The sequence below is a fragment of the Haliotis asinina genome, chromosome 1 (assembly GCF_037392515.1).
Source record: "Haliotis asinina isolate JCU_RB_2024 chromosome 1, JCU_Hal_asi_v2, whole genome shotgun sequence".
NCBI lineage: Eukaryota > Metazoa > Mollusca > Gastropoda > Lepetellida > Haliotidae > Haliotis > Haliotis asinina.
Window position 1 is genome coordinate 32,349,899 of NC_090280.1, and position 13,459 is coordinate 32,363,357.

At 38.9% G+C, this 13,459-nt stretch overlaps 1 protein-coding gene across 2 annotated transcripts in view; it reads right to left on the minus strand.

Moving 5' to 3' along the window:
- Nucleotides 1-7,930: 7,930 nt before the first annotated feature.
- LOC137290375 (D(4) dopamine receptor-like) overlaps nt 7,931-13,459 on the minus strand; it is a 99,169-nt gene continuing 93,640 nt past the window's right edge. For both annotated transcript variants that reach the window (XM_067821278.1, XM_067821268.1), the window contains one exon: nt 7,931-11,021. In XM_067821278.1, coding sequence (XP_067677379.1) covers nt 10,792-11,021 — 230 coding nt within the window. In that variant the 3' untranslated portion in view covers nt 7,931-10,791. The remainder of the gene's footprint in view (nt 11,022-13,459) is intronic.

The window sequence follows — 13,459 nt, forward strand, 5'->3', positions numbered from 1 at the left end:
CAAATTATATAGTACTGCTTCTTTTCCTCCGTTTACAATGTGAGTAGATATTCTTTTGATGACATAACGCTCTGGCCACCAGTCACACAAAGCAATTTAAGGACAAGGATTTCAGAGTTAATTCAGTGTCTGTATGACATTGTAGACATTACTTCTAAGCTAGGATTCCTAGTAGAACCTTTTCTTACAAGAGGAGTCACAGTGTGAGAACACTGAAAGAATCTGCACACAAGGTTGACTGCAAGGTTTTTACACCTATTCTACTCCTAAACTAGGAGGTTATCAGCTCAACCCATGGCACATGTACACGTCCCGCAATGCAGGTGATATTAAAGTAGAGATGTTTACAATCGGCACAGTAACTGCCGTCAACACAAAGGCAGTGGATTGGAAAATGACAACGTTGATGGAGAGAGGGACCGCGCATAACGTCTCGTTTTCGGGATGTTATGGACAAATCTGACAAACTTCAAATAACGTTGATCATTTGCAAAGTGTGTCGTAAATCAAACAGATTAATGGATTAAATGTCAGCGCAACCTGAGAAACTCAAAATTCTACACTGTATGACACAACTTTCAGTTTGAAAGGGATTAGCGTAGGGTAACTGGGGATTGGGTGAGGTTGAGGTTTGGATGTCTGGTGGGTGAAGTGTTCGCTCGACCCGACGAATGTCCTGGTTCAACATCGAACAGTCGGTCACTCTTAATCATGAATCATCCAATCCTGTTAGTCGCCAGGGCTGTAGCGATGCATTGTATCGATGGATTGCAAGTGTTGAGTCTCCGATAACGATTAATCGATGGTAGAAACAAACAAACTATTAATGTATGGATAGTATTTGTCAGTGTGTGACTATCAATAGTTGAGCAATAGACTTTCATCGATAATTTTGCAGCGCTTTTTTGCTATTAAACATATGTATGGTGTTTGGTATTTTTATTGTTTCGGTGCAGACTTTCAGCGTCATTGCGTTTATGTTTTAATTGTTTACTTGAGCTGGGTTTCAAGTTTATTGTCAGCAGTAACAGATACTGAAATTAGTTCAACTTGTTTCTGTTTCATAAAAGTTATACATTCATTTGGAAAATGCCTTGAAATGAGACAATTCAATGAGAAAGCAAATGATGGAATAGTATTGCAATAATTGGTCACATAGAGAAGACTACAACTGTCGAAATTGTGTTTTGCAATAGAACATCGGTATTGCAACAGTTGTTTCCACACAAAGTCACACCCCTATCATGATATAACGTGGCAATATTGGCGAACACCTACTTGGAATATACAACACAAGTTAAATTTAACATGCGTTTACACAAGCTAACCTTTCAAACGTTGAATTTTTACGTGAATGAGGCCTAGGTGTACTGGGAGTGTTGGCTCTCCACAACTGAGACTGGTTCTGTCCCCAAAACAGATGCAATGTGTTACCACATTTTAAGCCGAAACATTAAATCTAAAATATGAAAATGTCAATAACTGCGTTAATATGAAAATAGTACCCCCTCTAATTCCATCCTCCCCAATGTAATATTCCAACACTGAAATGAGTTCATTGACTCTTCTTAATACCTGTTCTAGTTTATTGAATGTATATTTAGGGTGAGATATGCATGTCGGTTTGGCTTTTGACTTTTGATTGGGGTGGGCGATACGGGTGGAACTCATACCAATTCGTAAAGTAACATGAAACGAAGGTTAACGTTTAACTGACCGGGTGAAGAATATCGTAGACGCAGCACATCGTACGTGTTTAAGACTTGCGCGTCAGTGAAGCATTAGATGGAGATGACGTTGAATTCACCGGAGTTATAAGAACGTTTTCACTAGCTGATCGGCGGACTCTTTCCCAGTCCGTGAACCACATTATTTGCCCTTTCTGTAATGAGGAAAGTAAAAAATGTGCCAAATCTAGATTATTATCTGGATCTGAATCTCACATCTTAGTGAGACTCCTGCCATGCTGAAATGGAATGTTTTGGAACTAATGTTTATTCAGAGACTAAGCATTCACCTGCCGCACATTCACCAACATGCACGTTTATCACGTTAATTAAGCTTTGGGTACGCGAACTAAGAGACAAATTGCACACACAGTCTGAATCTAAATTATTGACTCACACTCCCAAGATCGTGCAAAACATGCGTTATTGCTGATGTCAGAACGATGAATAATGCACGTGATGGGCGTGCAGAACATACGACTAAGGTGTGCCAACAGGTGCAAAGTACCCTGTCACAGGTTGCGTTCCAAATAATATATAAATTGCCCGTCTCGTTAGTCCTTTCTTACGGCAAGCATGGACAGAAGAGCAATTCTTCTGTTGTTTAATAGCTATGTAGTCGTCAATGTGTGAAATCACTGAATTCGTGAAATGTAACTTACTTTGGTAATTCACAAAATGTTAAAATATTTCAATCATTTTATGAAAAAACCCCAGCAATACTGTAAAGTCTTTCTCTTCATTAGACAGATTGTCTACAGGTTATGAAGTAGTTCAACACAACTCGCAAAACACCATCCTGGAGCAGTCAGTCAGTATTAATTCCGCAAACTTGAACAATATGAACTCATTTCATTTGTTTTAATCATTGTCCGAAGACCAAGAACAAAATGTACTGGATTCGTTATCATAATAAAATAAATGTGGGTTACCTAATTAATGAATAAACAATACAACGTTTTGAAAATTTCCTGAAATTTTCAGTGATTTGATTCAGTGTCATTGACCGGCATGTATGCACGCATTAGTGAATAATGTTGATTACTTAGCTTTCACCTCTAATCTAGCCATAGTGCAACCATACAGGGTGCCTGCCTCAGTCAGCTTGCATAAACACAAACACACACCTACATATGTATGTAAATAAACCAAAAGCAAAGTAAATTAAACAGAGCATATGTTATAAAAAAGCTAGATTAAATTTGATAATACTCTCACCTGAACGAGTGAAAGCACACGCTCACGCACGCACGCACGCACGCGCGAGCGCATGTGTCAACCTCTTTCTCAACCCACCTCACCAGCTGACATTAGGGGAAATTCCTAATCATTTGTGTTAATGAGAACGTCAGATATTGTCAAAGACCACAGATTTGAGTCAAAAGTAATGATCCTTGACCATCAAACAAATCAGTGACATTTTTCAGGGGAAGGTCAATTGGTCTACATCAGGAACACGCCCGTCAAGCTAATTGTGTGTCACGGTATTTTTATGATAATGGGAGACGTCATTAGGGTAATTCCTCTGGGAAGTCCGGGTCACATTAGATGCCTTCCGTCAATACCTCATACTTGCTATGGTGAGTGAGTGAGTTAGAAAGCTTAGGTTTGGTTGTTTCTTAACGGTGCTCTAAGGAACTGTTCAGTTTGGGGCAGACAATTTAGTGATCAAACGCCTGAGCATTACCTTGTTCCACGGGTTTAGGATACGACGGCATGTGTTTCGACAAGCATCGGTCGCTGAAGGCCAATTCTAACCCGAATCTTCATTTTTGGCAAAGAACAGAGAAAATGGACTCGACATATATTCACGAATCAAACTCAGCGTGACAGGCGATCGCCTTAACTACTGTGCTATCCAACCACTCTCTTCGTCTTCTCTCGTATCCTAAACAGTTTAACTAAAATATCACTCATGATGTATCATTAAATCTCATTCCGTAATGTGAGTGATGGGGTAGCCCAGTGGTTAAAACGTTCGCTCGCCAAGCTGAAGACTAGGGTTCAGTTCCCTCCTTGCGCACATTGAATGAAGTCCCTGGCCGTGATATTGGTGGAATATTGCTAAAAGCGTCATAAAACCAAACCCATTCACTCACTCAGTAAATGATATATAGATCGTCTATATAGTGCTTCAGTCTCTCACTCTCTCATTCAGATACTTTAGCATTACTGTATGAGCTAAAGGCAACGGATCTGTTAACGATATCAATATCTGGGTGCAACGTTTCGATACAGATTCTCGCACCCTTGTCAAAGAGTAATCTGCCGAAAAGTCGCAATCACGAAAGTTGTTAGCCACGTAGTGTGGCAATAATTAAAAAAATATTTCTAGTCCTTTCGAACTTCTTAGTAATTATCAAGCGGTCAGTCAAATAGGCGGAAATGATATTCAAGTTGTGAAATGATTGTAACGTTCTGTAAATATTAAAGCTCAGTGAAATCAGGTTACCTATAGATAGAGTTTAGTTAGAGTGGCCGTATTATACACAGACATATTTAATGTTCGATTGTTTCCGTTAGAATATTTACAATGACAGCGATTGAATCTTTTCATTATGATGAAAATGCCTCACCCTCAGCAGAATCGAACATGCGCTGACGCATTAAGGGCACATGGCTTGCTTGTGTCATCTTCCCACACACTGCTCTCAATGAAGAGGAAGTCAAGATTATAGGTTCTGAATGATATGTCTGGTGGAATGTTTGGTGAAGAGATGGCAACATTCGAGGGGCCTGTTCATGCTAACTTCGTATATGTTCAAATGATAAATGATAAATGAATCATTTGTTAATCTTGCAAAAGCGTTATATAGGTATGCGTTTGGCAATGAAAGGACCATCAAAACACACGTTCTTGAGTCGGGAGAAATCCATTTTGTAAAACTGAAATAAGTAGTAAAAGAGAATTGTTTCTGAATGATTGTTGCGTTCATCATTGGACTCGTGAAGTGACTTCATAGTTAAAAATGTAAATATACAACTTAGCCATCATCCCTACTGCACGTATACTCAAAGGCAGACGTTACCGTAAACAACCCAAACATGAGTTTACTTTTAAACATTTAACTAAACAGCTGATGTAACGCAAGACTTAGAAAAAATGAAATCTGATAAAGTAAAAATTCATGTTTACGTCTTCTATTTAAAACTTTGGTAAGGTTTCTTTTGCTGTTCAACATTCCGTATTCCAAACGGAGCCACGTGGGTATGTTTTGTTTTGTATGTACGTTTCGTGCTTTCAAGAAGTCCGTGGAAAATGGCATAAAACAGTGTGGCGAGTCATTGTCACCCAAAACATTGTTTAGACGTTGACGAGTAGAAAAATACTAATTTGGAAGAATCTGCGTGCATTTATCTACGCCATGGTCAACTGAAAATGAAAGAAGGCGCGTTATTGGAATGCGTAAAATCGGAACATACTAAGTGCTATATGCACAGGGACGCCTCATGCCGCTTGTAGAGACGTTATCAAGAAAACGCTGACGTTGCAGACCACGCAGTGATTCCAGCCAGCAACATTGACTGCCGAAAGGTTCCCGTGTTAACATGATATCGCAATGGGTAATACGCCGGCGTCTGGCTGCACATAGGATACGTGCTGGATGTCCTGCCACATGACAAATTTTGACATTACGTCACCAACGTCTACGACTGCAGTGGTGCAGACAGCATTCTGCGGTGGAGAGTGCTCACCGACGAGAGTCCACATTTCTGTTGCCCCGCGTTAATGGCCGAACACGAGTTCATCGGCGACGTGACGAGCATTACGCTAGGAACTGTGTCCTTGAGTCCATCCGTTTAGGTGGAGTGATGGCTCGGGGTGGGAAAACGAATCTTAGACGTACATCTTTGCTTATAACTAATAGACATTTAACGGGTCTTACATACAGCGACGAAATCGTTAACCCCGTCGTCATACCATTTACCCAGCAAAATGAACCAGGAATGATCTTGCAGCTGGACAATGCCTGTCGCCAGCGTCTGCTGTTCTGCAGTGCAGCACTATGTCAATGTCCCCAGATCTGTCCCCCTCTCGAGCACGTCTGGGGCGAAATGGAGAAGAAAATGGAGATGTTTGCCACATCCCCTGCTTTTGCATCCACAGATATGGGATGCCATTCGAACAAGACTTCTCGCGACGTTTGATTGAATACATGAGGCGCAGGTATCAAACATGCATCAATTCATACACGTCATTGACTGTGTGAGTTTCATTTTTACTGTTTTCTCACTGTGACCTCATTAAAATGTGTCCGACAGAATAGTTTAAAATGTGTCATATTGTGGAATGGTTTTCTGGCAATATTAAAAATGTCTCATCCTAAATATATCAATTGTTAATTCACATATATAACTTCACGTTAATCACAGTATACCTTGGCCTTTGAGTGTACATGAATGCAGCCTTGCCATAAAGCAACAAAAAAAACAACAACAATAAAATTGCTCACCTAGACCTGATGCTTATCAAAGTACTGCATGTTAAATAGGACACACCATGTACCTCACAGTTAGTTCAAATGCTAAATAGGTGTACTCCAATTAGAACTGTCAAAAATCACCCACTTGACTAGGGGATCCTAATATTAACCTACGGAATCCGATTAAGCGCTGTATATTCTATTACGTCATTCTGACAGTGTAGCCATACAGTATGACGTAAGGCATCAGTGACGTCAGGTATGACACGACCATCATTTTATGACTTAGGTGATCAGCGACAGGGTGCTCGATAATGGATCGTAGTTGACGCCGCCACATTCTGCAGTATTATTACTTTGGTACTGGTCACCATTCACGCAATAGTATCGATTCTCTCAATCCTGTCAGAATTGAGTTACGTGAACCGAAACTGAGAAGATTTCGTTTGCAGGGGCAAACTGTTTCGTGTGGGAGTTTACTGTGAGCTTGTTACTTGACTACACTTCAACAAACACACTCATATTTGAACAATCATACTCAAACAAATACACTTATATTTCAACAATTATACTTCAACAAACACACTCATAGTTTAACAAACATACCTCAACAAACACACTCATACTTCAACAAACTCATGTCTATATTTCAACAATCATACCTCAACAAACACACTCAAACGCCAACAAATGCACACTCTTATTTCAGGAATCACACTTCAACAAACACATACTCATATTTCTACAAACATACTTCAACAAACACATATTCATATTTCTACAAACATACTTCAACAAACACATATTCATATTCCAGCCAGAACAGTCACACTTTTGTGTTTAGCCATCCTCCACTTTAACACTTGACAAAACTAATCGTAGGTGCGTACTTGAACGGATATAGATCTACAATTCATGAATTGTGGATATCTTTTCTTTCCCTTGACGAACAAACTTTAATAAACGCAAATCTATGTTTCGACGCACGCATATCAATATTCAGAGAAATTCTTTACCATGCTTCAATAAAAGGGTTTTAACACGTCATGAAATGCACGTCCACTCCTGCAAGGATTCTCATCCTTACTTAAATGACAGCATATCCACAACTATGCTAAAGTGTTTCCATACTTCAACAAAAACATATCCATACTCCACTGAAACATATCCATACTTTGACACATGCATATATACATTTGCTGCTTCCGAAAAAAACCCCTACATTTCTATTACTACAGCATATACACATAAAAAATCACAGATTCATGTTTTGAAATATTCGCAAATCAAGCTTTCAACAACTTCATCACTACTTCTACAAATACAGAGCCGACAGACTGACACAGTATAATACAGATCCGTATTTTGATAATCGTATGTCATTATACGATGTCATACAAAAAACGTAAGTCCTTCGACAAAGACGTTCATACTGCAGCACTCATGTATATTTACAAGTACCAAGTACCATCCAACTTTCAGCCATCACATTATCCCAGCTTGTGCAAACACCAACATAAACAATCTAGTGTCCGTGATGTAAAAATACATATTTTTGTGCAGGTCTCACACACACAGCAATGATCAAGCTATTCATGTCCGTAAAGAATCGAGTCAGGATCAGACAACCAAGTGACTGACAACATGAGCATCAACCAACACAAAGGGGAAATGGTAACACACCTCAACCAAGTCAGAGAGTCTGGCCTCCCGATGTTCATGGGTTTTGTGCAGGTCTGAGCAAGGAGCAAATGATAATAGAAAACAAAGAAGTTCATGTTTATATAACATTATTTTATTCTTAAACGTGAACGATAAGCGCATGTGCCTGTTGTAGTCTTGTTGTACAAACAGGGAGTTAGAAGAGTCAAGAAAAGCACAGGAAACTCGCTTTCCAGCATGAACCTGTATGCAATCAACAACGTTGTTGTCAGTTACAGAGTGCGGTTGACAACAAAGACAGCCTATCAAGGGGAATAGCTATTGTTTAAAAAAAAATTTGCAAATGGATTTGAATAACATATTTCTCAGAACACCCAAGTGTCTTATCATGGGATTTTAGTTTAACTTACTGACAATCGTCAGTACTAATACATTTGGTCAATGTTACCAATACAGTTTAGTTTGGACAAGTTATTTTACGTGTGACCTAACTGAAGAAAAAACAATGTAACATTTACAATTTTTGGCTTTTCTAAATATTCACTGTATATCTCAAATGATAATTCTTTAATGTCGGTGGTGGAAGGACACAGTACCTTTAAATACGTCTTGAAATTATCGTCACCGTTAATGCAATAAAACGTAAATTTTCATTGCGAAATCTGCACCTGAAATACATGAAGAACACAAAAACTTTTTGACTGTGACATCTGCACGTGCAACATATACGTAGCTTTGGTCCAAAGCAGTAAGATTTTTGCACGTGCTAAATATGACCTTAGTTTTTCAGTGGCATTTTCCACGGGCAAAACATGCTTTAGAAACATTGGACATTTTGCGCGTGCAAAACATATTTTCAGTCCCCCTCTGACCCGGGGTCGTCAGTCAGGAAGGGGGACTGATGATATGCAGACTGAAACTAGATGATATATACATATAACATGATATATATCACAGCCGATATAACACCGCAATGTATGAATGCATTCAAACACATCTCTACTTCCTGTTCTCAGTAACTGTACAGGCCCTAACCATGGCTGTTGGTGGAGAGAATGATAGGAGAGCATCGTATTAATCTCTAGTAGCATCGTTCATGACACATCATTTCCCCTTAACCACTAACAAGTGATATTATATAACTTTGAATCTAACAAAAAACTGTAATGGATACAGTGTTCTCATGTACCTCTCCAAAGAATTATACAATCTCTAAATATGAGATCAATCTGTCTCATAACTGCATGGCATATTCAACACTATCTGTGAACCAAAGAGAAGTGTGAGGTAAATTTTCATTCGGCTTTGTATATTTACATTCTCCTAATTAACAATATATTTACTATTTTAATGATTTATAACAGATTGACATTGCCTGAATAAAAATAACATATATATATATTTGATGTACATAACAACAAAAAGAGTGTAACCGAAAGACATTTTAATATATGTCTTGTTTTGGATGTTTCCTTGTTTGATTTCCATTGACGATTTGGAAAAGTCAGCTAAGGCCATTATGACAAAGGTATATGTGCTATTAATACAGGAGAATTTGTGCAAGCAGGTAATGCTTTCCATAACGTTGTAATTCATCTGGTAATGTGTCATACATCACATGACTGGACATGCCATAACAATAACAAAATGGCAATTCAATTTTCCGAACAGCCTGTCCTCGTGCTCATACCATTTCCTGTAAAGAGAATAAATTTCACAGCATAACCACTTCGTCCATGATGTAAGAGGGTGCAGAACCTGTAATCCAGTTTTATGTGTCTACACACCGTCTTATCCCCATGCTCTTATACTGACTACTTATGAAGCAATTCTATCTTTATCCATCTTTACTATCAGCTCTGAAGGCGATGAGTATATATGATGATTACCAGTGACACATTGTCTATGAACAACACTGGTGATATTGACACGCTATGTCCTGCTTCCTTAGAAAAATATTGCTTGATCCTCTTATGACGTGATTCATTTGAGCAAATGCCATGGATTGTTGGGTTATTACGATTGCATTTAACTCTAGGACGAAACATTCATGAAGAATATGTGTAGACTATGGACAAATAAATCAATAAACAACGAAAAACAATTATCCCTCAAATGGCATATATTTCAGATATGAACATGTATTTGTACATTTCTCAAATCAATACCAGGAAGGGGTCCACCTTATAAGATATGACGCATGTAACAACACTGGAGGCATCTATCATATTAAACCTAAAAACACATGTTCCTTTGAACTAGTAGGAAGCTTTGATCGCTGAAAGAATGTCATTATTTCATTTTTCAAATTACTTAAACTTTGATCATGGTTCTATTTGGGTATATGTCTGCCATTTATTTAATTCATCTACAGTTTATATTACCATGTTGCAAAATGTCATGAAGCCTGAAATATGAATATTTTATGCTATTGACTACACCTATATAACAATATGATGAGTCACCTTTATGAATAGCAAATATCTGCCTCCAAGCGTTGTTCAAACAAGTTCAAATACTTTCATTCAAACATATGCCATTTGATGATGCATTTTCACATAACTTAAAAAAGTAACTGGCAATCGTACAAATATGCAACTCCAACCGTACATCCATGTAATGTCATAACAAAATGCAAGTCTGAAGGTTAGAACAACAGTCCTGCATTATTAGCAGGTGATGGCGGCAGTCATGGCAAATCTGGATCCACAAACGAATGCATAATTGCCCATACTATACTAGTTTCTAGCATAACACTACGACAGATTTATGCTCCTCAACAATAAATGTCCATACAGCTAAGGTGTCAGGCAGTTATGTCCATTTGGCATGACCTTCAAACACGTCTCTGGTTTCTTGGACAAGAACCATTCCAGATCACTTGGCCCTTTTCACTGCCACAAGGGTCATCTGTAGCAGCGTTGGGTCATAGCAAGGTGAAGGGCACAATTTTTTCAAAGTTCAAGGTCACAGTCCAGTTATTTGCATGGTTGAACAAGCAGTTTCTTGAAAGCCTTTCGAAATTCAGGGTTAAATATTGTGTAGATAACTGGGTTCAAGAAACTGTTCATGTAACCCAACCACACAAAAAAGCTAAATAACATGGGGTCAAGGTTACATACAGGGTGATTTTCAAGGTCATATCGTATGCAGATGGCGTTGATAATGTTGAGTGTAAAGAAAGGCCACCAGCAAAGTAAAAATACACCTGAAAACAGAAAAAAGAACAAACAGTATTACAATTAATTGTTCACTTAATTGATCATGTTTTTCATCATACAAAGGTCAAATATCTCTTAGTAAAACAGATCTCACGGCACTACCTCATTCATTTCACAAAACCAACATATATCATTCATCCTTATAGGTCAGTTTTGGGGATTAAACTCTGCATGAGTAAAATGATCACAATCTACAAGACAAGGATGCCTATTCAATCCGGAGAGAAGAACTGACCTGTGCTTGTCAATTTAGACAATGTGCATTTATTGGCTCCACATTCGGCATGTGTTCCCTGCTCTACGACACAAGCTATACACAGTTAACACTCCTCCAATAAAGACCCTGTACACAGATGAAGGAAAAATCATATACTCAAACAGGTTATCAGATGACCCAGACCTGCGCCCTTCGACCATTATGCAGTCTGTGTGATATATACCAGGTCAAATCTAAAGAGCCAATACCCCTTTGTGACCATTGAGGGTTAATAGGGTCCCACATTGCATGCTACGAAACGTGAGTATTCCACCCATAACGCTATGATCTGTGATAAGTCTAATGTTTAGCATTGGCTTATGAATGCCATTTCCCATAGGCTACGAATGTTGTGTGTATTGGAACAATGATTTCTTCACATTTCTTGGTGATTACTTTTCATTTGTTGTGTAGACATTGATTTCAGGTAACATTGTTCTCCCATATAGATCAGTTTATACCAGCTTCAGCACATACCAACACAGATCCTGGTCAGTGATCACAGTGAACATTTTCCCATGCTTTTTAACCACAGAACCCAAGAATTGTAATTACCAAATTGTACCCTGATTTGGTGGATTACGAGCAAATGCTTTAAGCATTTGGCTACCCCATCGTCTCACAGTGCACATGAAATCGATCCTTGGATGCCCATTAGCTGTAGGCAGTGGGATTGACCTGCACATAACGTTTTGGATAAAACACAGACACTCGAACAGAAGGAAACTCAGCCAACAGAGTGAGTGATGTTAATATATGTAACCTACCCAATAAACATCTGTAGAAATTAGACTGGGCATGAACATGACGTGACAAATTTTTGAATAGGCTGTTGGATGTGTTTGTGTAACCAATGCATTATAGTCTACTTAATGATATGTATAAAAATAATGTACGTGTATCTGTATGGGTTAATATTAGGGTTCTTGGATATGTGTGCACCACACTGACACAGTATAATCAAAATGGGTGATTCTTGACGTCAAATAGCAGTACCTGCTAAATGGAACTATTGCATGAATGATTTTCTAAACAGCAGACAGGTGATATTATATTTTCCAGGAGAATACGAATGATTGGAACCTGGTACATGGTGAATAAAAAAGGTATTACTATTCTAAGAACATTCAAGCAATAACACTGCGAGAGACACATACTTCATACTTTGGGGTGGGTGGGTGGGTGGGTGGGGAATTCAACTTTGGTACCGGTGTGATGAGTGAACACTTGAACCATGAGGCTACCCAGCTGCCTCCTGAGCACAGTGAGAAAGGTTTAATAACGTCCAACAATGGTATAAACACGTAACCGGTAGGTACACACACTGGCACTAATTACCAGAACAGGAATACATTGGAAACAACAGCAACCACTCTTTAATTGGCTCTTTCGTCATCCGCGTGAAAAGTCAATAGCCACTTGAGAATCAGCTCTCCTGAATTAAGTTTCATATCAACCTGGCAATTGGTGTCTCAGTCGGATTTGTCTGCAAGCTCTCAACTCTCAACCTATTGTGCTCAACACATGATGTCAATGGAAAGATGAAACCCCACAGAGCCAATGACTATCGTTAAGTATGGTAATGGAAAGTGTTATTTTTACAGCCTCTCTTTGGACCTGTTCCCTTGGGGGCCATCTTTTGTATCTGTCGGGAACACAATGGTATTTCCCATTGTTACGTTCAGACAGTATTATGGCTTCCTTTGTGGCAGGCAATGCGTTTGAAAAATGCAGGACCGCTGGCATGGGCTTCGTCGAATAAGAATCTACTTTATTACAGACTAAAAAGATTAGGAATTTTCATGCTCCTGGTAAAGGAATTTATCAAGCTTATTGGGGATACATTGATTCTCAGATCATGCCAGGGATTGGGAAGATTTGACAATGACTTGTCCACAGGTCTTCATTTGCATTGTGATTGACGGAGTTTTGCTGACCACACTTCTTTATTCTGGATACCTGAATAAGGAGGAAGTGATTGTAGGGTCCTTGACCACATTCCCTAATCCTGTTGTTGTTCGTGCTTATTTTGATATATGTGTTAAACTGACCATCAAAGTTCATGTTGGACATAACATTTGACCTATTACTATATGACTCCAGAACATCTGGCAGGGTGATTTTGTGATTGAGGTTAGAGGGAGGGGTGTAGGGTGAGGGTTGGGTGCG